The sequence below is a fragment of the Crotalus tigris genome, unplaced genomic scaffold (genome assembly GCF_016545835.1).
Source record: "Crotalus tigris isolate CLP2741 ecotype Arizona unplaced genomic scaffold, ASM1654583v1 scf7180000020588.15403103151:6194809, whole genome shotgun sequence".
Taxonomy (NCBI): domain Eukaryota; kingdom Metazoa; phylum Chordata; class Lepidosauria; order Squamata; family Viperidae; genus Crotalus; species Crotalus tigris.
Genome location: NW_024098092.1, coordinates 5877085 through 5903870, shown reverse-complemented (window position 1 = coordinate 5903870; position 26786 = coordinate 5877085). Strand labels below are relative to the sequence as shown.

The window sequence follows — 26786 nt, the reverse complement described above, 5'->3', positions numbered from 1 at the left end:
TGCGCCTGCGCGCCACATCCGTCCCGGCCAGAGCGCTCTTCCGGGGACCATAACCGGACGTGGCTTAGTAAGATGGGTGTTTTCAGAGCATGATGGCCGCCGGCGGAAGCCCCGCCTCCCTTAGCAACGGCGCCCTAGCAACGGCGGCGGGAGAAGATGGCCATGCAGACGGAGTGGCTGGTGCCGCTGGCGCAGCCCCGGCAGAAGAAGCAGCGCTGCGAGCTCTGCCTCGGCCCCGCCACGGTCCGATGCGCCGCCTGTCTGGTCACCTACTACTGGTGAGTGGCCGGCAGGCGGGGCTGCCTCCGCTGAAGCGCCAGGGGGACGGGGGGCTTGCAGCAACCCTTGCAATGGACGGTTGGACAGCTGTCAATCTTCGGCCCTGTCAGGAGTTCCCTCAGATTGTAGGCATTCAGTGCAAATGAGCCAATGAAACTGGTATAAAACAGGCCAAAAGAACGGACAGGCGCAAAACGTATACATATACATATATGTGTGTGTGTAACTCAACAGTGAGCAAATAAAATAGATATAAAACATCATAAAAATCTGACAGGTGTAAAAATATGCAAAATAGATTTTATATAATAATACGCACAGGGCAAGATGGCCCAAAAGCACAAGTAATCCTCAGCTAATGCCCAAAATTTCCACTGCTGAGCGAGACAGTGGCTGAGTGAATTTTGCCCCAGTTTATGACATCTCTCAACCTGGTTGTTAAGCAAACAGCTTTTTTCAGTGACCTTGGAATTTGTGAGTCGAGCGCTAGCTATTTGCGTTTGTAAGTGCATTTTCGTTTTCTTGCCTAATAATACGGTTAGTCCTTGACTATCAGTCGAGGCAGTCCCGTTATTAAGCAAAGTGAATGTTAAGGGATGAGGTTACAGTCATGCCTGGTTTTATTTATTTACTTTCTTCTCCTCTGGCCAGCGATGTGGACCACCAGAATGCCGACTGGATCAGCGTCCACGCCAAGATCTGCCGGCTGCTCATCCCGCTGCGGGCGGCTCCCCCCTTCTACACCTCGGAGAAAGAAAGGAAACTCGGGGAGGAGCAGAAGCGGAACCGAGAGGTAGGCTGGGTGATCCAGGGTACCAAACGCAGGCAGTCCTCGACTTACGACCACAATCCAGCCTCAAAATATGAGTCAGTGGCCAACTGTACAAATCCTGGTCACAGGACCTCGTAAGTATGAAAATTGGTCCCAAGTCCCTTTTTTCAGGGCCACGGTAACTTTAAAACGATCACTAAACGAACGGCTGTAAGTCAGGGACTACCTGCACCACATCCAGTCCTCAGAATCGACTGGAAGAAAAAAAATCAGCCCACCCCTCAATTATTTCCCCCCCCCCCAGATCTTCCTGGCTGAAGTGACCTTTGAGACGGCCCAGAATTTCCTGCTGGAAGGCCACCACGAAGATGCCATCCCGGCTGCTCTCCACTCCCTGAAGTTCAGTATCAGCATCTATGGGCCCGACTCAGCGGAGCTGGTCCCCGCCTACCTGGCCTTAGCCGAGACCAGCTTGGGTGAGCTGCAGGGGGGGGGCTTCTGAAGGGGGAGAGGGGCTCGGAGGGGCAGCCCTCCATTCCCTCACTTTATGACTGCGCCCCCTTACAATGGAACTTCCGGTTGTGGTCTTGAATGCTTTTAAAATTTTAACGGCAATACGTGTTTTAAATTGTGAGCCGCCCAGAGTCATTTGCTGAGAAATCAGACAAACAAGTACATTAATAGATAAATAATTTATTTCTTCCCCTGGAAAGATGGAATATCTTCACCGTTCTTTTCTGAACTGAGTGATGAATGTCGCTCCCAAAGTAGTTTGGATTTGAGGTTTGTGCGTTCAGACATTCTGTCTCCGCACAAGCCAAGATTCCTCGCTGGTTTCCTGTTACTTGCGTAACGTAGCTGCGTCTTGTTGGTTTTCCAGGCCTGGGGCACCTCTCCCAGGGCGAAGAGTATCTCTCCCAAGCCCAGTGGATTGTCCTCAAGAACCCCCAGTGCAGCTACAACATTCAGTCCAAGCTGCATCGCAACCTCGGACTCCTGTATGCCGCCAGAGGGAACTTCGACGACTCTTTGTACCACCTGGCCAACGACGTAAGGCTCAGCAATCGTTGTGGGTCTGTCTCTCTTTCTTGAGAGGGGTGCTTCAGAAGGTGCAGCTGCTCCAGGAGGGAGGGAGGGTCACAGCCCAAGGAAGGGGGACCCGAAAGGCAGACTCGTTTCCTGCTTTATTAAAACCAGATTCAGAGGGACAGAAATCCTTTGTGGTTATGAAAATCCTTTCATGCTTGCCAGGGCCAGGCTGAGTCCTGAATCAACCTCAAAGTGGGTTTGCGTAACATGGGGAGGTTATTGAGAACTTCCTGCCTTCCCAACGTGATTGGAAGCAGATGGGAACTTTGATTCAAGCCCAGGGACTGCATGCAGTCTGAAAGCACCATCCAGGACAGACCAGGGAATATCAGTAGGAGAGAATACTCGTAGCTCAGGGTGAAAACGTGGGTTTCTTGGTGCTCTCCGAGCTTGGAGGTTTCCTTGAAGACCTTTCATGATCCAACTAGGTAACATCATCAGTGCTAGAAGGGAGTGGGGTTTGCAGAAGAGGAGGAGAAGGACTGTGGGGTCCTCGGTGCTCTCTCAGCTTGGTGGTTTCCTTCATTACCAAACAAGGGAACATCATCATTGAGAATGTTACCTAGTTTGGTAAAGAAACACTGCAAGAAAACCACCAAGCTCAGAGAGCACCATGAATCCCATCGCCCTTTTCTTCTTCTTTTTCCTTATCCCTGTCCTCCTCCTCCTCCTCAAATATATCTCACCACAGGTATATTTTGCATGTTGTGCTTTTGGGACAACGAGCAACGTGGCCATCTCCGGAGGCTATTTCCACATGGCCAACATTTTCTCCCGCCAGAATAAGATGGACATTGTGGATTCCTTGTATGCTGAGGTCAGTGGACACCCCCCACCCCCACCCTGACCTGGCTGGGAGTTTAGATGCAAGTGAGAATGAGTTCTCAGGTAGTTAAAATAAAAACAATTTAGGGTTTATGCCACCCTAAAATATTAGGGGGGGCTGCCACCCCACCCCCTTGATTAAATCAGAATAACCCTCGATGATAATGATGATTGGAGTGTCCGGGTTTTTCTCTTCGCAGGTGGTCAATCTCTGGCACGATCACTTCAGCCACTTCGTTGGAATCCAGTACCAAAAACTCATCACTCCCGCTGAGGTGGACCTGCTCTCTGTAGAAGACGGGAAAGAGGAAGACGTATTGGGTAAGGAGGCCCCCTCCTGATCTCCGGGACCATCTCCGGGAGATCCGTGGTTTTAGCAGTTTTTAGAAGGAATATACCTGGGACTCAAATTTTTGAAATAATCACTCCTCCTCCTCTTCCTCTTCCAGATGAGAAGCAGCGGGCTGAAGCGACGGAGATGCTGAACTCCATCTTGCATTTCCGAGAACAGTCTCTCAGGCCACAGCCAGAGAAGGAAGCCAAACTGCTGCACGCGTTGGCCATGTTTCATTTCTTGATCCACGATCTGGCAAAGGTAATTGAAAAAAAAAGAAGAAGAATTATTTTGTAGAGCTTGAAGGACAAGAGGGAGAGAGGCTGGAAGACAAATGTCCCAGAAGAGCCCAGGCCAAGAAAATAACAGAATCTTGGAAGGGACCTTGGAGGTCTTCCAGTCCCATTAACCTCCTGCTCAAGCAGGAAACCCTCTACCCTTCCAGACAAATGGCTGCCCAATCTCTTCCAGAAAACCTCCAGCAGTTCCACCGGTTAATTGTCCTCCCTGTCAGGAAGTTTCTCCTTAATTCCAGGTTGCTTCTCTCCTTGGTTGGTTTCCACCTGTTGCTTCTTGCCCTGCCTTTCAGGTGCTCTGGAGAATAGGTGGACCCCCTCTTCTTTGCGGTAACCCCCTAGATATTGGACACCGCCATTCTGTCACTCCTAGTCCTCCTTTTCTCCAGACTGGTCATACCCAAGAACACGAGGAAAAAGTCAGTGAGCATATCTGAACTTGCAAGATTCTCTTACTGAAGAACACAACTTGTGGGTCCCGTTTCCTTCACAACCTTTGCTCGCTTAGAACAACCCCTCTAAGGAGGAGAGATTCCGTCCCAGAGCCTTGCAGATGTTTGGAGAGCATTCAACTCTCTCCAGAGCCTGGGGCATCCCAGAAGCAGATGTGACCAGACTGAATATTTCATGCTAAAGCCTTGTGCTGAGGTCTGCAGTTGTGGCACCTTATGTTAAAAGAGCCAAGCCAGGTTCCGCCCGTCTTGTGAAGAATGAAGCCTTACCTTCCTCTCGGGCACCAGAAACAGGCCTGGCACAAAATCCAGCGGTGGAGTTTTGTTTTGTTTTTCTCTCTTTCTGCAAAGAGCTTAACTTTGTTTACCCTGTTTTGTTTTGCTTTGTTTCTCCCCCTTCCCGGCGTGCCTCGATCCAGGCGGACGAATTTGTGATGAGGTTTCTACAGACGGTCAAGGCTCTGCCCACCCACGACCCAGGCGAGTCGCTTTACCACTTGGTGAAACTGATCAAATCCAGAGAAGAGCAAAGGAAATAGCTCCTCGCAGCCCCCTCGAGGTAAGGACCAGCCCCACACCGGAGCCGCTCGTATTCCGGTTTTCACAGAACAAGTCAAAAGTCTTACATCTTTGTGGGATGATGAAAGCCCCCTAAAAGACAATTATTATCCCAGTAGCAGGACTTAAAATTTATTTTGGTTTGTGACCAGGGTGACAGCTTCCAGGGAGCAGCCAAAGGCACGGAGCCATCTGTGAGGCTGTTTCACACTGTGTGGGGAAGGGGTGTACACAGGCAGCGTCCACAGACCCCGTTTAATGGACTGTTCGGCCGCAGGGGATGTTTGTTACTTCTAATCATTCATTAAATCCACGCTCTGATTGTCCGTGTCATTTCAAACTGACCCAAATGAAAATTATGCCCCCGGCGTTTCTCAGATGGTTTGATGCAGCTGGCGCGTGTGCAGGATTTCTGGCCCTGTTGATCACGAAAAACATGCTCCCTCGAGGTTCTCTGTGTCTCTCTCCATCTCTGGGGGGCGCTAAGCCCCCAGCCGAGAGGTTTGAAAGGATGTCCCCCTCTCAAGGACCAGTGGGCAGTTCTTCCCTAACCACCGTTCCTGCTGCTTAAAAAGAAGTTTAGAAAACCAGCAACCTCTAAAAGACTTGGAGAAAAGTCACCACCAGGAGATCCCTCCTTCCCCAAGTCTTGTAGACATTGCTGGTTTTCTAAATTTCCTTTTAAGCAGCGGGAAAATCTCTCCCCCTGCTCCATTTGTGGTGTTTGCGAGGACTTCGTCCTTTCCCAAACATCCTGAACGATTGTCAAAGCGTAGCAATCATTTCCCAGAATTCCCACCTGGAGCTGCCGCTGCCGCCTGGGGAATTCTGGAAGCTGAAGTTTGCCTCTGCTAGGCACCCAGGCTCAAGCACTTTTCACAAGGCGCGCTGAGAATATTTTGCAAAATATCACAGCAGCAGCCAGATTGACAGGCCACTTCGGCAATTCTCCCTGCCCCCAAGCTAAGCAACATCGCAAGACACACAGTCCCAGGTTTTATTTTATTTATTTATTTGATCCATACAAACTTGTCCTTTCTGGCTTTCCTTCTCATTGGCACTCCAGAAAGGAGCCCCTCCCCCCTCGACATCACACAGTAACACAGCAAAACACAAAAGTTAACGTTTTAAGAAAAAAAAAATACCCTAAAAACGTAATTCTTTTATTCAAGTGCGGTTGGGTGTATGCCTTCGGTTTACAAACAGACAAATAAATAAAATATACATATATTATTAAATAGGTGCGTTTAATGGTTTTGCTTCAGGAATCTTCTTTCTTTTTGCAAACTGTCGAGAACTAGCAAACACAAAACACGAAAGGCCATTTTTAAACCAGGTTGGCTGACTAGACTAAAGAAAAAACCTAACATTATCAGTGCAACAGGTTCTGCTACAGTGCAGGTGAGATACCCTATATATAAAAAAATAAGTTTATTGTAGTGAAATACAGCTCTTAACGACGGCTAGAGAAACTAGAACTATTCAAAAATACAGTCTTTGCAGGAAATACAGTATTGGAAACAGTGCTATAACTTAGCGCACTGCCCACATGAAACAGGAACCAAAAATAAAAAATATACATACATAATAATAATATAAATATTTTCCAGTCTAGGAAAGCTAGGAAAAGGGGTGCAGCTATTCTCGTTTTGGGGGGTTAGAACGGGGTGTTGAGTGAGTCCAGTTGCCAAAGGCCAGGAATTGCTCAAAGACACAATAGAACTGTGTCCTCCGGAGCTCTTTTGCAGGGTGGGTGCAAGGAGGTTAATGGGGAGCTGGAAACAGATTTGGGGGTGTGTTTGTGTGTATCTCATTGTTGCCCCAGTGTATGACTTCTGGAATCGTTGGCTTCTGGAAAAAAAGATTTAAGCCAGTTTCCAGGGCAGAGAGGTCTCCTCTCTCTCTTCAGAGGCGGTCAGTTGGGACCGTCTTTGGCCAAGGCCGGGGAAATGTTCTTTCTTGAACCCAGGACCCTACGCCCGGCAGAGTCCAAAGGGAGACCAACCCCACCCCTGGCAGGAATCTTGGGGAAAGGATTCCTGAAAAGGGAGGAATTTGTTTTTTTCTCTCTCTCTCTTTCTCTCCCATTCTCTCTCTCATTCTTCCTTTCATCTCAGGGAAGATGCCTTCGGGCCACAACCTGGCCTGGCCACCTACTGCCAGGGTGGACCAGGTGCAGGAGGTCAACAAGGGTGGTCCTCACAACTACTGGGGGATCCGCAGGGCACCCATCGCTGCCTCCTCTCAAGCTTGGGCAGAAGGAAGGGGACGCCAAGAACTTTGTTCCTACCGGAAACAATTTTCTGTCGACTTTTAGAAAATAACCACTGTAGGCTGGGGAGAAGAACCAAGGGCTTAAATCTTGTCTTTTTGTAAAAAAAAAACCAAAAAAAAAAACCCCACACCATCCCTCTGAGAATGCGATTGCCACTCCTCAGAGGACACCCCTACCTTAGCTCAGTTCCTCTCCCCAACTTTTCAAAATGCTGGCCTGGAAAACCCCACCCCTGGCCCTTCAGATCCAGTCTCAGTTCGTTTCAGAAGTTCCAACTTTTCAGTTCTGCCCCCCCCCCCATCTTGTATTTAACCGGCGTTTAATGGTATTCAGTGTTTTGTCTCTGGCAACGCAAGGTTTTTTTGAGGGGGGCGCAAAGGGGAGATGCTTTTTCTCCTTTATAAAACAAAGAGGAAAAAAGAATAGAGCATGGATGGCTGCAGAAGTGCTATCTTCTCAAGGACGAGGCCACGAAGAGGAATCGTTGCTTCCGAACGGTTCTGACAACGTTGAAATCCTGGACTCGCCACCAGCTAAGGGTTCCTAAGGAGCTACGTTGGGTTGGGTTCGTCATCCAGGCGGTGGGGCTGGACTCGGGACCCAAATACTTTTCTTCGCCTCGGACCTGGCTTTGTAACCAGCACGTGGAGAGGATGGGCAGGACAGGAGCAACTCGGAGGAGATGCCCGCCCAGGTCCCAGCCTTTAGACTTGGGAGTCGGCACCCAAGCTATGGAACTCATCCGTGGACTTGTCTCCATGGGCGGCACCTCCTTGGCGGAACTCGGAGGCGATCTCATCAAAGGTTCGGCCCTTGGTCTCAGGCACCTTGAAGTAGGTGAAGATGAAGAAGAGGATCAGCAAGACGGTGAAGATGATGAAGACGTAGGCGCCACAGAGGTCCTGCAAGGGGGGAAGAAGAAGAAGAGGTATCACAGCTCTGCTTAGTGTAGGGTCAGAGGTGCAGTCAGCTGGAGGTGAATAAGGACGACTCAACCCACCACCACTAAGTCAAGAAGGTTGGGTGGACAAGCTTCTCTTGAGAACAAGGAGATGATATCTTGGTAGTAGAACACCTCTTTGAAGCAAAAAGTCCCAGGTTCCTTGATAATTCCCATTAAAAGTGGCCATCTTTTCAGGAGAACTTTTAGTGCACCCACCCTCATCTCTCTGCTGGCTTCCACAGTCTTTGTCTTGAAAGAGGTGAAAACTTAATTTTCAGAATCTTCAAACTATCTGGACAGTATGAAAATCACTATTTTGATACTCGGGAAGCATCAAGACTCTCATTGCCACAACTTAGCACTGACTTGGGGTGAAGAGGTATCTCCTCATGTTAGACCCTCATTTCATTATACCTCACCCTTATTCTTCTCTGATCAGTTATCCATCCCCAGCAGATTCTTCTGTTACTTTAGAAGAGAAGGTCCTGCCTATTCTCCAAAGCTTCTGAAGGCAGGACGAGAAGCAACGGATGGAAACTAATCAAGGAGAGAAGCAACCTGGAACTCAGGAAAGACTTCCTGACAGTGAGGACAATTAACTAGTGGAACACCTCCCTCCAGAAGTTGTGGATGCTCCATGACTGGAGGTTTTCAAGAAGAGATTGGGCAGCCACATGTTTGAAATGATGTAGGGTCTCCTGTTTGAGCAGGGGGTTGGACTAGAAGACCTCCAAAGTCTCTTCCCTTATTCTATTATTCTCCCAGATAAGTAAAAGCAGCCACTGAGTTCCTCAAGAGCAGTAGAGATGGCAGTTGAATAGCTAGAGTGTCCAACTTTCAGTGTACAAAAAACCAGGTCTACCCAGCCATCCTTGGTTGCCCTACTTCTCTCAAGAACGATGGAGTAACATAGAAGGGCCATGCAAAATTGAGAAGATCCTAAGCAAGCTTAAGCTTCTCAAAATGTCCTGCTTCTGGGTCCCTTTGCCCAGATCGGCCCTCAGAAACTAATCATGAGGTCCCTCTGTGATGCCGGTGCTGGGAAGAGCTCATCTCCACACTTACCGCCACATACTGAAAGCCCATCCCTACGATGAAGTTGGCGGTCCAGTTGGACAGTCCCGCAACGGCGATGGCAGCAGGACGTGGGCCTTGGCTGAACAACTCAGCCACAATAAACCAAGGAATGGGTCCCGGGCCAATTTCGAAAAATGCTACGAAGCCCAGGATGGCGACGATGCTAAGATAGGACATCCACGGCACTTGAATCTAGCAGAGGAAGAAAGAGAAAAAATAGAATCGGGGAACAAACTTTTAATTGTATTTCCCATCACTTTTGGTGGCATTCTTGAGTTTGTTTGTTTTTTTTTTCTCAATTCTTAGCTTCTTTGGAGACAAATTCCTTGTGCTTCTTATCACACTTTGCCAATAAAACTATCCTATTCTACTCTGTATTTTATTCTGTATTCTGTTCTCTGTTCTATTCAATTTGATTCAATTCGATTCTTCTAAGAATCATAGTAATTCAATTGAATACAAATGCTTGGAGAATAATCAGCAGAATGTTGAACCCAACACCCACAATACAGCCTGCTGTTAAGGAGAACATCTTCAGTTCTCCTGGTATGTTGGACTCTCCTTCCCCTAATGTCCTGGGAAAGGATCAACTGTGCCAAGAATCGGGCATATGAAATGGTTAGGGAAACCATTAGGGTCCTCCTCATTTACCATCATTCTATGGGACCTTTGATGGATCCATGTTTGCTACTCACCAGAAGTGCCAGGGCAATAGTCATGAGAACCGCACAGATGGCCATCCCGGAGAGTCCAATGAGGTGCAGTGTCCTTCGGCCGGCCCGTTCTACCACAAACAGCTTCAGAGAGAGAGAACAGTGGAGATACATCAGCATGGAAACCGTGGAAGGTCCTCCTCAAAATCATCAGAGAACTTTGGGGAGACCACGCAGAGAAGTTAGAGGTCATGAATCAACTTTGAGGAAGTGGCTGTAGATTCAGGTTGATATATGCACAATTATATTTTGTGGAAGCTCCTTGGATGAGAAGCGAAACGTCTTCAAAGAAAAACAAAGTCCAGTTGCCTTTTGAAAAAGCACCTTTGGGACAACCATGACTGGTTGACTCTCCATTGACATGGACCCTCTGAACTGTCTCATTTTGGTTCTGAAGATTGCCACATTCCCTGCTCCAAGAGAACTTCAGGTACCCCCAAGAGAGAGGTCCCTCATGGCTGTTTAGGAACCCTATTGTGACACCTATTGCTGTAGGCCCTTCCTCCTCTTTCCAAGTCCTTCCCTGTCCTCTCTCCAGGTCCGCTTTCTTAGCAAGAGAGCCCCCTACTCACCGAAACAACCGTGAAGGCTGTGTTGACCACTCCAGCCCCAATCGTGGCATAAACAGGCTGCTGTACTCCGGCTCTTTCAAAGATATCTGTGGAGTAGTAGAACACCTTGGAGAAGGGAGACAAGAGGGACAACGTCAACACAACTGACCTCTAAGAGCACTCAGTGGCATTGTTGGGGTGCTGGTAGAGAAACGATGCTGTCTAGATGCAGGGAGGAACATACTGTCCTACTCAACGGGATTGGTAGGACCTCAAAACCAACCCAACATTTCACCTCAATTTCTCGCCAAGCCCATATTTACCGCATTGATCCCAGAAAGTTGCTGAGAGAGCTGCAGTACGATGGCAATCAAGAGGGGCTGACGGTAGATAGGAGAACGGAAGAGTTCCAAGATAGTGACCTTCTTCTCCTGGAGCATTTGCCGGCTCTCCTCTTTCATCTCCTGAAGGTCTCTGCTGACGTCGGTCGTCCCACGGAGCTTCTTTAGAACTTGAGAGAGAAACAAAGGATTCAGAAAGGGAGAAATGGAAGACCTGGGCCAGCCAGTAATCCGAAAGAATTCACCTGCCTGTCTCAGCTAGTGGTGGCGACTTACCACTCTTGGCCTTGTTCTCCTCGTTGCGGTTAATGAGAAGGAAACGGGGGCTCTCGGGTGCAAAAGGCAGCAGGATGCACTGAGCCAAGGAGGGGATGAAGGTGAACCCCAACAGCAGGGGCCAGAGGTTTTCGTTCCCCATGATGAGATCAATACCGAAAATCTGTGAAAAAAGGCACAGTGGGGAAGGTGAAAACTGAAGTCTAGGAAGTGTGAAGATCCTGGACACGCTTGTTTGTCAAAAATCGGGAGGAATACACCCATTTTCCTAGAAGACAACGGTTCTCTTGAGGTTCCGTTCAGTTCATCACAGGCATGGTTAGTCTAGAGTTTAAATTGAGATGGAAGGAGATGGTCTTTCTGGACTTCCCCAGCTCTTCTCCTCCGTTATGTTTTGTGTGGTGTGTGTTTACTTGTGCAACAAAGGCTACAAGTCATTCCTGGATTCCTCCAGATAAGGCCAAGAAACAGGGTGCTTGTATCTGGCGGGATTAAGCACAATGGGCAAAATATTTCCATCCTGAAACTGTGCAAGCTTCAAGAGATCCACTACTGGTTGGAAAATGGCCTCTTCAGCCCTTCTGGAAGGGTTCAACCTTTCTCCTAGTTGGAAAAACATCTCGGAATTTGAAACCCTGTGGGATATTGGCAGACATTTGAGTTGTGACTGTTACATTTTTATGTTGTCCTTCTTGAACGTTCGGTCAGGATCTGCAGGAGACCCAACATGGACCTTCAGGGTCCATCCTTCCCCCTCAACAGACCCCCCTCCCCAAGCGTCTCTCACCTGTGCAATCAGGATCCCAATCACGACCCCAAGTTGATGGAGTGTTCCTAGTGCCCCCCTCAGAGCCGTGGGGGAGACCTCGCCCACGTACATGGGCACGAAGCCCGTGGTGAGGCCCGAGTAAACGCCCACGATGAAACGGCCGAGGATTAACATCTCAAAGGAGCCGGCCATCTTGGAGAAGCCCATCAGGATGGCCGAAAGGAAAGCGAGAGAGTTGGACATCAGCATGGAATTCCTCCTGGGAGGGGAAGAGGAAGGACAACAACTGTCAAGGCCCCAGTCAGGATCAAAGGAAAGGAGAAGGTTGACCTTCTCAACCCCCATTTTATATTTGAACATCCAACATTTGGAAAATATTACTGCCCCTCTTCTAGCTTTGTCCTGCACACAAATGTGTGGTTTTGGGTGGTTCCAGAAAAGATCTAGATGGAAGATCTTCAAGAACCATTGACTTTTAAGAAGAGACTGGACAGCCATTTGTCCAGAATGGTAGAGGGTCTCCTGCTTGAGCAGTGGGCTGGACTAGAAGACCTCAAAGGTCCCTTCCAACTCTGTTATTCTCTTATTCTGACTTACCGTCCAAAGCGGTTGACAAAGAGCCCAACGGAGAACGAGCCGACCATCCCACCGACTGAGAAGATGGACACGGAGAGAGACCAGAGAGTGGTCAACATGCCCGGTGTGATGTAGGCCTCGTATCGGTTCAACCATGTTTGGTTGTAAAATTCCTCTATCACCTGCAAAGAGGAGGAGGAGAAGGACTCTACGAGATTGAAACGAGAAGGTTTCTGCTCCACACAAGATGTTTCCACCAGTCAGAGCTCCTTAAGAGGCATCTCTGTTGACACACAACCAGAGTTGCCCCTGTGACAGGAGGCCAAAGGGGTCAAGCAGCAGCCCCGGGGCAAGCTGACCCACTGCTTCTCCTGGGCCAAGGATTGTTTTTGGAGCCACCGAGGCCTTTTTTCCACCAGAGGGTGGCAGTGGTCCAGCTGGCCTGCGAGGGACGGGCACCTGGCCAAGCAGGTTACGGTGACCTAGAAGGAACTGAGAGCTCAGAGGCCGGGTGGCTGCTGAGTCACGATGGAAGGGCTGAAATGAAAGGGAGGGGACTACGGGATGAGGAGGACTTCTTCCCTCAGCAGCAGCAGCAGCTCTCCCCTCCCATTCTCCTCTTTCTCCTCCTCCTCCTCCTCTTCTTCTCCTCCTTCACAACCTTCTCTACTTCTTCTTCCCTGTCTTCATCTCCTCTTCCTCCTTAACCTTCTCCACTTCTCCTTCACCTTCTCTTTCATCTCCTCCTTCTCTTCCTCTTCCTCAATCTCCTTCTCTTCCTCCTTCACTTTCACCTTCATTCCTCCTTAACATTCTTCCTTCCTATCCTTCTTTCTCCTCCTCCTCCTCCTCCTCCTCCTCTCCTCCTCCTCCTCAGTGAGCCCATACAATCTGTTGTTGTAGGCTCACCTCCCTTTGTCCTGCTTTCTTTTCCAGCAGGGTGTCCTTGTGTGTGTGTGTGTGTGTGTGTGTGTGTGTGTGTGTAAACACACCAAAGGGGATCAGGGTGAGAGCAGCATTCCACAGAGAGGGGTGTGGGTGGTCAAGGCAGCTCAGGTTTCCTCTTCCACGGAAGGAGAGGAGCGCAGCCGTTCTTTGATGCTCCTCCAAACTCGGCTGGTTGGGCCCAATCCTGCCCTACTTAACGAGGCTCTCCTTTAAAGGCCCAAGAACGCAACGCTACGTGCGCCTAAGTTGTCTTTGCAAAGGAAAACTGCAACAGCCCCGCTGTGAGCAGAACAAAAAGTTCCAGGTGCTTTTGAGACTCAAAAATGTAAAACAAGATACCGCTTCTTAAAGAAAGGGAGGTTTGTTGAACAAAAGCCCAGTTGGCTGGGAAGGCAGAACAAACCAGAACCGGACCTGTCCGGATGCAGGATGAGGGACTCGGCCGGCCTCCCCGATTCAGACACGGGGCCAAACTGGCACTCCTCCAGCCCCAGGAGCTTTTGGAGGCTTCCAGGCCAGGCCGAGAGGGCCATCGGGCATCTTTATCCTAAGTGCCCAGACCAGATTAGACGGCTCTTCCAAGGTCTCTCCAGACTTCCCGTGTGGCTTCCCCCTGGGGGAGTCTTGCAAAGAGGCCGGTGGGATGACGCAACCTCCCAAGCCGTGAATTTCGGTCTCGTCCTTGGCCGGAGGGCAGGCAGAGTCCCGGTGAAAGGGACAAAGGAGGACGAAAGCCAGGGGAGGGGGACCCCTGACCTGCTCGCCCCACTGTCGGGTCATCATTGTTCCCCGAGGTTTGGTTCATCTCTTTTTTTTGTGTGGCATTTCCCTCTTCTTTTTCTGAGCTTTACCGCTTTGGGTAAATTGCAACCGGCTAGATTGTGGCTCAGGAGAGCACACCTGGTTTTACAGTCCTTGTTTGAAGTTACAACAGACCCCCCCCCCTCAACTACTTACAACCTGGTTCTGGACTTCCAACGGCAACACACACACATACACACCTACACACCTACATGACCGCATTTCGGGTGCCTGGCACCCTCCCACCTTTGGCAGCCAATCACAGTGTTTTGTGATCCCATGACACAATTTACGAAGTTTTGGGCAGTGGTGCGTTCTTGTGGTGCGAAGCAGTGGCTCTTACCCTCTGCGGTGCGTTGATTACTCCAGTGTTGTACCCAAACTGCAATGACCCCAACACGGCACCCCCGACGGCCATCAACAACTGGGCGGTCATCTGCGGAGACAGAAGAAAGAGCAAAGAAGGGTTACTGGGGAAAACCTGAACGTGGAACGGGGCAGAAATTGGTGAGACTGGGATAAGCCACCGAGCCCCGATACTAACTGGCGTGGCTCAGGATGCGCGTTCGGCATCATTTAGTGAAGGGGACCTTAACTGAGACAAAATGATTAAGTCCAGGATAGCATTCAGAGGCGGTTCAGGCAGAAGCCCCCAACCAAGGGGAGAAGCAACCTGGAACTAAGGAGAAACTTCCTGACGGGGAGGACAATTAACCAGTGGAATAGAAGTTGCCTCCAGAAGTTGTGGGTGCTCCATCGCTGGAGGTTTTCAAGAAGAGACTGGACAGCCACCTGGACAGTCTCCTGCTTGAGCAGGGGGTTGGACTAGCAGACCCCCAAGGTCCCTTCCAGCTCTATTCTATTCAGATTGATTGAAGCCAGTTTGCCCACAAATAAACCAGTTTCCCCCCCTCCCGGCCTTCCCACTTCCCAGCCTCCTTCCCGCCCAACCAGGTTATCAATTGAGGATTTGTTCAGGCTCTCGGTTACGAGACGTGACTGAAATCTCGGCAGCTTCCCCTTGCTGGTTGCACACCAGTAATCTGGGGATCCAATTCTTGCCAGCTGACCTAAGCGGCTTTGGGAGACTCTCGCGGCCCCAGCAACACGCTCCGGTTCTCACGCTCTGTCCATTGTTGTGGCCTCCGCTCGGGCAGCGGAGTCCAAAGGGTATTGCCGGACAGGAGAAGGAGGAGGCTGAGCTGGCAGCCTCGTGAATCGGATTTGGAGCAAGCTGCCCGCTCTTAGGCTGCTTTGCCGCTCTCGGTGCCCTGCTCGGGGGCCCAAGCCGGCTGGCTGTGGGGCCAGGGAAAGGGGATTCCGGGTCCCCCCTCTCCAAAACCTGGCCAGGAAAGCTGGAGAAACCTCTTTATATTTTTTTCCAGGACCATAGAGCAGAATTTAGTCTTTGAGTCCCAAGCAGCCACCAGGCATTTGCAACTTTGCCTGGCCGAACCACCCAAGAGGCTGCCAAATCCAGCAAGGACATGACCGCCACAGTGGCCGTCCGTACGAGGATTGGCTGCAAGGTTACCTTTTTGTCAGCGTAAGCGCGAACGGTCGCTAAACGAGGCCATTGATAAACGAGGACTACCTGTAAAACTAGGGGCGAGCTATCAACTTAGCACTTAACCTGGCCTGTGCGGTGCACTTGGTTAATGACGGGAACCACAGATTATTTTATTCAATAAAACAAACAAAAAAAATAAATATTATTTTGTTCAACAGACCATGTTTAAGCTAGCATTGCTTCATGATGGAGGCGCGTCCCTGGCTGAGGCCTCTCAAGAAGCCCAGGGTTCAAATCCCCATTACGCATGAAACTCGTAGCCGGTTGGGGATCATGGCCCACCAGTGAAGACAGGGGTCACAAAACCATCATCCCCACAGCCGGCCCAGGACACCGGCTCGCCCTGCCACCCTCGCCCCGACCAGGAATGCGGGGAAGGAGTCCCACAGGGAAGGGAGAGGCTGCAGTGGGGTTCTTGGCGTGGCCTCCGTCAAAGGTGGTCCGTCCTGACCCTCCCTAATCCTGACGGGTCCCTGGCAGGGCTTCACAAGGAAGGCAGGGCCCGTGCAGTGGGTTGCGGGTCAAGCTGGGCGAGAACGAGGGAAAGAGATCTGTTTCGCTAAACAACCTCACAAGGAGAGGGCAAAAATTTTGAAGAGGGTCCCACCCTTCGCCCAGATCACGGGAAAATAATTCCTGGTTTTTGTCCGTGGCGCCAGAACAGCCGACGGGCTGATGCAACAGAGGCGGAAAAGTGAGCTCGGAAGGGATCCCGTCACGCGATTCACAGCAGCCGCAATCAAACTGCAGATAACCCTTGACTGGCAATCGTTCCCTGGAAGTTACAACAGCGCTGGAAAAAAGTGACTTAGGACCGTTTTTCACACAACTGTTGCCGCATTCCCGTGGGTCACGTGATCAAAATTCAGGCACTTGGCCACTGACTCATATTTGTGACGGTACAGTGATTCACTTAACAATGGTGGCAAGGAAGGTCGTAAAACGAGGAAACATACATTTAACAATTGCCTTGCGCTCAGTTGTGGTCGTAAGTCGAGGACCACCTGTATGTAGGTGAAACGAAAATAATAAAATCAAAAGCAGGGGAGAAAGAAATGCACGTTGCTGTGCAACCCATGGATAAAATGGCCACCGGGAAGCTTTTGAGTTCATACTTTGGGGGCTGCTTCCTCCCAGATATCTCCCAGAGATAACAACTCCAGAATGCGGAATCCCAAGTCTCTGTTCGTCTTTTGCAACTTTTCCGGAAGCCATGAAGAACCCAACCTTTGTTTTGGTTACTGACACGCTGTCCCCAAAGGTGTGGTTGTGATTGTGACATCAAGGACACACAGGCACCTGTGAATTCACCTTTGTCCAGTCACCCCATTAAAGAGAAGACAGGGGCCAAGCTCAAAATCACACCACGAGGCAGAGGACAGAGAGAGGAAGGAAAGGAGAGAAGGAAGGAAGGAAGGAAGGAAGGAAGGAAGGAAGGAAGGAAGGAAGGAAGGAAGGAAGGCAGGGAAGGAGGGAGGGAGGGAGGGAGGGAGGGAGGGAGATAGACAGAAAGAAATAGAGAGAAGAAAGATGGAAGGAAATAAACCCAAAGTTCCAGAGCCCCCAAAAGTGAATTTTCAGAAGTAAAAAAAAGTTGTGTTTCTTTGCTTTACAGCCTTCTGCCCCCACCTCCACCACCAAGACCCCTCTCCTCAGAAAGGCAGCCAGAGGAGAGAGGCCTTGCCCTGCTCTGCCTTGGATTTAACATACAAACCAAAATAAACTGGATTTTTTTTTTTTAAATGAACCATATTCATGGCTGCCTGCTTAAGAGGCCCGCCAGATTCCTCTTCTCCCAGCCGCACCAAAATGAAGGAGAGCACCAGGACTGGGCTACACAAAACTCCGAATTTGGGCAGCGGATTCCAAGGAGGGAAGCAATTATGTCGCTGGCCCCCAGCCAGAGGCGGACTCACACACACCCCTCCCCAAATCCACCTCCCAGTTGTATAAGACGCACAACCACAATCACATGCCCACAGCTTTGCCAAAGATGGAAGATGACGCAGCAGAATCCCAACTGGCAAACTTTATTGCAATGGATTAATGCTTTGGGTTAAGGAGAAGGCGGTTTGTTGGGGGGCGGGCAGCTCCAGGTTCGAATCTCGCCTCCCTAGTAGCAAATTCCCCCCCCCCCTCCAGTGAAGCAGCCATGTGTGACCAGGAGCCTTGCAGGACGAAAAATAGGCCCAAAGGAAAGATTTTGAGACAGGTTGTTGAAAGAGACACATTGAAAGAAGAAGAAGAGAAAAGATGTGTTCATTTGGTCTCAAAACAACTTTCTGCCACCCTGTCTGTGTTACATTATTTATGGTTGTCTGGAGAAGAGAGTTCTTGAGCATGCAATGACTGCCTTCATGGCCTCAGGCGGAAAAACTTTGCATGGATTGCACAGCGTAACGGGCAGGGCATCTCAACCAACAAGTTCGCCCTCTTTGCTTTGGGGGGTTGGGAAATTTCTGCCCCAAAGACATCACAAACACACACACAGACACACACACCACACAGACACACACACACCTGTTTGTTGCATTCAGACTATACAATATTCCCCCCCCCCCCGCAACTAGGAATGGTTTCTTGCTTCAGGGAGTAATAAAGGAGGGGCCTCAAAGGTCATCTAGCCTCACCCCAGAGAGGAAAGGCAGATATCTTACTGCAGGTAGTCCTCAACCCTAACCTTGCTCCCTCTCCCTCTAATCTAAAACCTGGCTGCTGCTGCTGCTCAGAGCAGGCCAGGACACAACCCCGGCACAACACAACCTCTGCTCCATTGCAACACAACACAGGTCAAGTTTGCAACCTTTCCCCCCCCTTTCCCCTGCGTGCGAGGGGAAAAAACCGCACCACCAGGCTGCCAAAAACTCTGCAACTTGTTTGTCCAGAGCTGGTTTGCCCAGAAAAATCTTCCCACCCTGCAATCTCCCTCTGGCCTTCCCCCCCCCCCCCCGTCTGGGCTCCTTTTCATCCTCCGACAGCCCTAAGCCGCTTGCGGGATTAACCCCTTCGCCCCCCCTGTCCCCAGCTCCTAAATCAGCTCCACACTTCCACCCCACGACAATCGCAGGCAGTCCTCGGCTTACGACTGTTCACTTACTGACCGAAGTTGCAACGGCATTGAAAAAAGGGACTGTTTTTTTTTACACTTAGGGCCAGGGTCAGGTAATCAAAATTCAGACACTTGGCAACTGACTCGTATTTATGATGGTTCAAGGTCCTCTTTTGTGACCTCCTGGCCAGCAAAGTGAATGGGGGAAGACGGATTCACTTAAAATTAAAAAATGGCCAGGTTTGAAAATCAACCTCTCCTACATCCACCCCTCCCCCCAGCCACGTAGCGCATCCCAAGATCTGAATTTGGCACCTTGTACAGAAATCTCAGCCCTGGTGGAGGTTCCTGCATGAGTGTGCCTGGCCTGCGTGCCTCTCCCCACGTCCACCAACCTCAGATTCCTGGCAGGGGGCTGGATTGGGGGGGGGAGGCCTTTTCTGGCAGCCAAGAGGGGGCAGCCCTGCCCCGCCGGCACACCCTGACCTTGTTTGGCCTGCCGTGGCCATTAAATTTTCATTCGCTGTCCGATAGTCGGAGAGGCCACTGTGCGAGGCAGGCAACAACAAGGCTGCAGGGTCTCCAAAGGAGAAGGATCCCATTTGAGTTTGGTCAATCCATGGTTAAGGGAAGGGGAATAATAGAACAACAGAATAGTGGAATAATATGAGTTAGAAGGGCCCTTGGAGGTCTTCTAGTCCAACCCCCTGCTCAAACAGGAGACCCTTTCTTACAGAATAGAGAACAACAGAATAACAGGGCAGGTAGGGAGGTAGAGAAGGAAGGGAGGGAGGGAGGGAAAGAGAAAGGAGACAGAAAAAGAAAAAGAAAAAGAAAGAAAGAAAGAAAGAAAGAAAGGGAAAAGAGAAAGGATGAATTCCTTGTTCTTTGTCATTCTGTTTGTTTTTTAAAAAAAACATTAAGATAAACATGCCTACACAGTGATGTGTTTTTGTCAGCCATATTTCAAATTGCGACTCCACCCAGGAATAATAATAAATTACTTAATTCTCCTGAATTGATCTCACACAGCTCTGGTGAACTTTCTTTTTTAAAAAATAATAAGTTTTTTTTAATTAAAAAATTGTTCAGTGAAGCCAACTAGGCTTTATTAGAGCTATTAGGCCACCTGCAAAGTTGAAAAATAAATAGTAAACAAAAATAAAATTAAAATGTGGGTGGTATTTTTTTTTAACCAAGCACCCTATAATGCCAACAAGGCTGAACATCACGGAAAGAAGCAATTGCTACACTCCTCTGGAAGAGCCTGAGACAGGAATCCACTGAATCCAATGAGGCGGGGGGGGGGGGAGGTGGGCACCAGGTGTGCTCTAGCCTATTAATGTTAAGTTCTTTCTAAATTTACTTGCCTGGGTCCTAAGGGAGTTTCTCCAACTTCCCCCCCCCCGTCCCATCCTTCCAAATGGGGTGCAAATGGGTCTGCTGGGAGCAGAGACTTTTTCAGGGTGGCCCCCCTAAGATGCTCACTTTCAGCACCACGGAGAGGGGACTGTCGCACAAAGTCACTTTCCCAAACCTCTCCAAAACTTTGCAGTTTTTTTTCCTCTGCTGCCACGGTGGGTGCAGTTTTTTTCTCTAATATCGGCTCTACTCCTTTTCCATTTTACAATGTTGTTGCTACTGTTTTTATTGTTATTGTCGTGGTGAGGTTTTCCATTTTCTGCCTCTCCCCCCCCCCCGTGAAAACATCAGAGATTGAATAGCGCAGTGAGAAAATAACAAATTCCTTCCCTGGTCATCTGCTCATTCCCAAACGCAGGCAGTGGAACCAAAAGGTTCAAACCGCCTTCCTGGACATGTGCAGAGAGCCTATTCCCGCAAAGCAAGTCAAGCAAAGGAAACCGTTTCTGAGTCAGCTTCTCCTTCTGACTCAGCCACAAACAGTAGTTGAGGTTCAGGGTGCTTAGAAAGTCAAATCTGAACAGGCAAGGACCAGACTCAGCCACGAGGCCCTAACCATGCTCTGCTTTGGGGGCTTCTTCCCCCCCCCCAGAATTCCCCTTCTAGCATTTGCAGAGGATTCTGGGAGTGGAAGTCCACAGGCTTCTTTCTTTCTCTCTCTTTTTCTCTCTCTGACCAAAACCAGATGCAACCTACCAACTGCGCCCTTCCCTGACCCTCCGGCCGGGCCAAAGTGCTGGAGCAAGCGAGGGAGGCACAATAACATCCATTCACCAATATTTATTATTCTCCTTTCTCCCAACAATGCCCCAAGGACAGCTCCCCCCTCCCCCGGGTCCCCGGGCCTCTGCCTAGCAGATCAAAGCCACCCCTAGTGTCTCTCCAGCCTCTTTGAAGGAGCTGGAAAAAGGAAATTTTAAATACATATATTTATATACACATCCCCTCCGCTTTCTTCAAAAAAGATTGTTTGGCTTCAGCTTCCCAGGCTTTGCAGAGAGCAGACTGGAGCACCGAGGGAGGGGCTCTCCTTCCTCCCCCCTGGAAAATCTTACGCAGTGGCATGCTCCTGACTGTCACGTCTCCCAGAAGCCGTTCCAAGCCCAGATCTCAATCCAGACTCTGCCCAAACTCCAGTCCGGCTCTTCGCGGCCACTGGGTGTCCCCTCCCTGCCGGCTTTGTAGAGCTGAGAGTTGTGTGGTCTTGGTGCCGCACACACCAAGGGATGGGTGGGTAGGGAGAATTGAGGCCAGGGAAGCAGGAGGTGCCCACTCCCCAGACCCCTCTGCAGTGGGCTCAGCCACTTGCGGGGGGGGGGGGCTTTCCCTCTCCAGGCCAGCAGGGGAGACCAACTCCAGCAATTAAAGCTGAAGGAAACAGCTGGATAAATGGTCCTTTTGAGAAAAATGCCCAACAGCCACATTTAGAAACAGAGGGAAAAATGGCTTCAAGCTACAAGGAAAGGGGGCTGCTCTGCTCTGGGGAAGCCCCTCAAAAGCAGACCGATGCCATTTGCAAATTCAAAACAGAAGCAAAAGCCCCTCTTTAAGCAATTCACAGAGTAACAAGAGTGGGAAGGGAGGTCCTCTAGTCCAACCCCTTGTTCAAGCAGGAGACCCTAGACCATGGGGGGGGGGAAATGTTCTCTTTCACACAAGGGTGAGATTTGGCTTTTTTACAAGCCCTGCAACACGGAGCAAAGGATCCAGTTGTCCCTGCTTTTTTCATGCAAAAAAGTTTTACTCTGCCTTCCTCACCATAACCCCCCCCCCGTGTAAAGCCCCCCCCCTTGCAGCTACGTTGAACCACTTCCTCTGAAGCTCGTACAGAACTTCAAATATCCTTTGATGGCAAGGGCTGCACTTGTTTTCAGCAAATTTTTAAAACATGGCCCAGGTGGGCCTAACATGGATGTCAGGGGCACACAGGAAAAAAAAAAAAAGACCGAGACTCTGTTCCCGGCTGCAGGGCTGAAGACCCTCTTTTCCACCCGGCTGGTGGTCCCTACATTGAAAACCGGCTTCAAAGTAGCCTGCTGTAAAAACAAAAAAGTTGGATTTTGGTGGACAAAGAGATACCCAGACCTCCCCAACACAGGCAGAGGTTTGTCTCAGATCTAGTTAGGAAAACTTTGCTGTTCTCCAACAAACGTGGTAGAACCAGGTCATTAACCAGCCAGCTTACTGGAGTTGAAAGACATCCCTCATTTTCCTCCTCCTCCTCCTGCAATTTCATGCTTGAAGTAACTTAAGGAAAAGCCAGCAACTCTGAGTTTCACACAAACAGCCTCTGAGCAAATATAACGGATGCTTTAAACCAGAAGTCCCCAACCTTTTGGGCACCAGGGACTGGTTCCATGGAGAGAGGTTTTTCCAAGGATCAGAGAGTGTGTGTGATTTTGTGTGCTGCCTGCATCCTATGGATGGGGCTTTGCTTGTTTGTGCGGACTGGTTTGCGGGCATGCCATGGTCCGGTACCGGTCCACGGTCCGGGGGTTGGGGACCCCTGCTTTAAACTCATTTAAATTCAGCCTGCTGTTGACCTAACATCTCTGCTGATTATTTCTCTTTCTTTCTTTCTTTCTTTCTTTCTTTCTTTCTTTCTTTCTTTCTTTCTTTTTCTTTTTCTAAATTGCCCATCTCCCTCAAAACAGGGCTCAGGGCATTATACAACATAATATAACCAATCAATAAAACAACACAAATTAACATTAGAATTAAAAATTCAATTAAGGTTATTTTTTTTAAATTGGCTTTTCCCTTCGTAATCTAAAAGCCCCGAACTCAGAAAAGGATAAAATATGAAAGTAACAAAAAAAATTTGAGTTGTTTGCAATGAGGCAGGCCGCAAATAAATTTAGTAAGTGAAAAAATAAATAAAAGTGGAAAAAGTCACCATCTCTGCTCATGCTGTCACCCGAACAAGCACCGCACAGCATAAAAACACTAGGAGTCTGTAGTAGCCCTTTTCAGATTAACCGAGTTTATTTTATTAGTTAGTGCAAATGTTTGCTTCGCGCCTCTGATCGCTGCCTGCCATTTGCCAACTCTGCTCTTCTGACAAACGTTTTCAACTTAAGTCGAAAGTGTGGCTACAGTTGGGGGGCCCGTTGGGGACCCCCCTCGCTTGCCAACGTTGGCACTCATAGTGGGGGGATCGGACCCCCAGTCCAGAACGACTATTCCCCCAGACTTTCCAGGGTTAGAGATAAACTTTACGCCAGCTTTAATCCTGGTTAATCCTCTGTGGCTTCCCACGACCAAGCACCCCCTCAACAAGCGAGCTACCGAGAACCGGCTCCCGCCCGCCTTCTCCGACTCCTGCAATTTTTATTCAGACGTGGGCAGAGGTTTTTTTTTACATAGAGGAGAAGGTCGGGACGGGACGTCCCCACCAGCTATGTCGCACGAAGGGGCCGGACGAGGCGGGACGGCGGGGAAGCACCTCTTGTCGGGAAGGGGCGGCGGCAGAGATGCTTTCCCGAGGAGAGCCGGCCCCGGCCGCCGGCCCGGCCCTGCCCTGCCCTTCCCCCGCCGCGCAACCCGGACCTGCCGCGCGTCAAAGCTGGCCGGGAGGAGGAAGGACACGCGGGAGGAGGAGGAGGGGGGGCTGCGGAGCGCTCGGCTCCCGTCTCCGAGCCGCTTTTTCCTTCTCGCCCTCCCAGCCGCGCGCCCCCTCCTCCTCCCCAGCTCCCCGCCTTCTCCTTTTCCTCCTCTTCTCCCATCCCTCCTTTTCCATCACTTCTCCCCCTCCTCTTTCTTTGCCTTCGCCTCTTCTTGCATCACTCCTCTTTCCATTTTTCTCTTCCTCCATCGTTCCTTCTCCGTCCCGCCTTTTCTATCCCTCCTCCTCCTTTTCCTCCACCCAGCCAGGTTACCGGCCGAAGCCCGGCTCCGCTGGCGCTCCGGCCGGCGCCTGGTCCAGGGTCCTGAAAGCGGAGCCGCTTCGCCCGCCGCTTCCTCCGGACTCCCGCCCGGCAGGAGCGCAGAGCGCCTCCCGGGACGCCCCCGCCCGGCTCACCTTCCCCTCCGAGGCCATGGCTCGGCTCGGCTCGGCTCGGCTCGGCTCGTCAAGGCGGTGCCCACCGCTGCTGGAGCGCTGCTGCTGGGGGCGTCTGCTGCGGGGCGGCGAGGCGGCTGCTGCTTCCCGGCTGCTCCGAGCGAGGCTGCGAGCGGCAAGACCGGCGTCCGGGGCCCGGCAGCGGCTTAAGAGGCGATTGGCCGGCGGTGGAGGTGTGGCGGGGGCGGGGGGAAGGTGGGGCTGACGCGGCGCTGACGTCACACCGGCGGGGAGGGGTCGATCGGCCCGCGCCTCTCCGACCCGGAGGGGGGCTTTAACCCGGGTGGCAACTCCTGAGATGCAGGGCAGGTCCGCGCCCTGGCCTCTTCGGAATTAACCTGGTTAACTCTTTTCCTCGGCCGCTTTAGGACCACAATTCCCAGAATTCCCCGGCCAGCTAGGCTCCCAAGACCCGTGGGCGTCAACTCCCAGAATCCCCAGCCAGGCTTTGAGACCCCCTGCTCCCAGAAGGGCCGGGGCGTTCTGGGAGTTGAGGTCCACGGGTCTTCAAGTTGCCGAAGTTGCGTCCTCCCTCCTGCCCGCCTACCACAAATTGTGGTGAGCGTCATACAGACACACCCGACAACACTTTGATCGGGCCTGACTTCCCTGTGGGAAGCGGCTGCGTTTTGCAGCGAGTCCGGCCCTTAAGAGACCCGATTCTGGCTGTTCAGCTGAGCACCCCGTAGCTGGAGGGGGGAAAAAAACAGAAACTTTTGCCACCATCCTTTCCGGCATCTGCTTTGCAGAGAGGTCGCCCAGCCTGGCCTCCCTTGCAGGGTTGGTGTTTACAAACAGGCACACGTCGTTTCCCACCCGCCAGACTAACTTTGGTGACTAACAGCAACCAGGAATGTCAATTGTCCTAGTGAATAATCAGAATTCTTGAAATCTCACCAGGGAAAAGTCCCACCAGTTACCCCAACGGGGGTGGGGGTGGGGGGGGCTGCTTCCTTCTCCTTCCGAGGTCCTGGGAAGGTCACACCGGTTCCTATCACAACTTTGTTGTTTTGGGACCCGTTGTGAAGCCCTTGCATTTCTAGTTCTGTTTTTTTTTTCTTCTTCTTTTTAAAACGTTCTGATTCTCTGATTTTCCATTTCAGCCGATCCTGCTTAGCAATTATCCTCCAGTAATGTCAACAAGCGAGCTCGTTTGACAGACTCTTGTCTTCAAAACTATCTTGATTTCAGGTAGACCTCGACTTACGACCGTTAGCAGCCAATGGGACAAAACCCACTTCACAACTGTCTCATTTAGCAACGGAGCTCCCTCTTTTTTATGATTCTATTCATAGCAGGTCTCTTTCTTTCTCTCACTCTCGTTTTAGCACTTGTGATGGGGGAAAAAAAGGCTGTTTAGGGCTCCCTTCAAACCGAAGTTGAGAATTACTACAAAATTTCAGGATCAAGTGGAAAAATCCTCAGAAGACATCAAGCTGGAGGGCAAAAAAACCTGATATAACAGAGAAAACAAGAACCTGCCTCTAACCATTTTTATCTTCTTTCAGTCTAGTTTCTCATATTTTTTTTCCTCTGTGGTCATTCTGTAACTGAGCTGCCGTCTTTTCCTGACTAAGGGGGGAAATTCTGCAGCGTAAAAAATGAACTTCTATTCATATTGCAAGCATGGGGTGGGAATTAGACCTGACAGTCTAATTTTAATTTAACCACCGCAATGTTTCGCTTCTATATCTTTCTGCTGAAAGTCAGAAGCTTTTTCACTCTCTTTTCCTTTCTTTCGGCTTGAAAAGAGAGATGAAACTGCAGCGCAGTGCAGGAGCCCAACTGACCGTATTCTACTCAATAATTACATTTCTTCCTAACTTCCCTGTCTGACCTCATGGGTCTTCCCCCCCCCCCCCAATTAAAAGGCAGGTGAACAACATCAAAGAGGAAGCGAGGCTCGGTCCCTGCAGCAAGGCACGTTCTTAACATTCTGCTGAAAAAGGAGAGGAAGTGACTCATTAACCTTGATAATACCAATCAGTGAATTTGCTAGATTGTGAAAGTAACACCTTCCACACCTCTGGAGATGCCAGCAAGGCTGAACCAAAGGATAAATCTATTTCAGCCAGAAAATCCTCTCAGGCGGTGTCTTGGAAAAAGGGAGGGAAGAACAGGCATGTCTCAGAGAAAGGTTCCACTGGTCTGCTCAACTGTACAGGGAGTCCTCGACTTTCAACCGTTTGTTTAGCGACCGTTCAAAGTTACAATAGTAGTGAAAGAAAAGTGACTTTTGACTGGTCCTTGCACTTTGGCTGCTGCAGCCTCCTTGCCCGCAATCAGAATTTGGGTGCTTGGCAATTAGCATGCATTTACAGCAGTAACTTCAAACGGTCACTAAACAAACTTTTGCAAGTCAAGGACTGTCTCTAGTTTCCTCCCCCCCCCCCGCTTCTTGCCCAGGTGGGAACCACAATGTTGGAAGAATGTCAACAAAGAAATTCAGGCCCCAACAAGTCTCCTGGTCATGAGGACTCAGCTTCGAGAAAAAAGCGGTTGGGATCGTGCAACCGATGTGTCACTTGCTGCAATTCAGCACCGACAAGTCTGGGGTTGTGTCTGTGTGTGTGAGCATCACATGCCCGGAAAAAGATAAAGCTGGTAGGGATTAAAAAATATATATATGAAATTTCCTTTTAGGGAAGTAGATTTTTGTGACAGGCAAAGCTGTCATGTCCTGAGGGGGAAAAAATAGACTTTGCAGGAAATTTGACTGCGTGCAACAAATCCCTTCGGCATTTGATTCTGAAATTCCCGTTAAAGGAGAGGAGAATTTGGGCAAATTCTCACGTATCGTGAGGGCTGTT

The 26786-nt window shown here is 50.2% G+C and overlaps 2 protein-coding genes across 4 annotated transcripts; one reads left to right on the top strand and one right to left on the bottom strand.

The window, feature by feature from the left end:
- Positions 1-29: 29 nt before the first annotated feature.
- Positions 30-26786, top strand: ZMYND12 (zinc finger MYND-type containing 12). Of its 3 annotated transcripts, none has more exons than XM_039367447.1 (9): positions 30-278; positions 931-1072; positions 1356-1527; positions 1932-2101; positions 2832-2957; positions 3166-3286; positions 3415-3560; positions 4467-4606; positions 25080-26786. In XM_039367447.1, exons 1-8 carry the CDS (start codon positions 157-159, stop codon positions 4584-4586), a joined length of 1119 nt encoding a protein of 372 aa, XP_039223381.1. In that variant the 5' UTR covers positions 30-156; the 3' UTR covers positions 4587-4606; positions 25080-26786. The 3 variants fall into 3 exon arrangements, with proteins under 3 accessions (XP_039223381.1, XP_039223379.1, XP_039223378.1); XM_039367445.1 differs by lacking the exon at positions 25080-26786 and adding an exon at positions 4758-6182; XM_039367444.1 differs by lacking the exon at positions 25080-26786 and having other exon boundaries at positions 4467-6182.
- SLC2A1 (solute carrier family 2 member 1) lies at positions 5601-24147 on the bottom strand. The gene is made up of 10 exons (XM_039367443.1): positions 23938-24147; positions 14219-14311; positions 12148-12308; positions 11569-11809; positions 10782-10944; positions 10488-10675; positions 10186-10290; positions 9596-9697; positions 8889-9092; positions 5601-7782 (listed from the first exon to the last, which is right to left on the bottom strand). The coding sequence occupies exons 1-10, from the start codon at positions 23953-23955 to the stop codon at positions 7585-7587; spliced, it is 1473 nt and encodes a 490-aa protein (XP_039223377.1). The 5' UTR covers positions 23956-24147; the 3' UTR covers positions 5601-7584.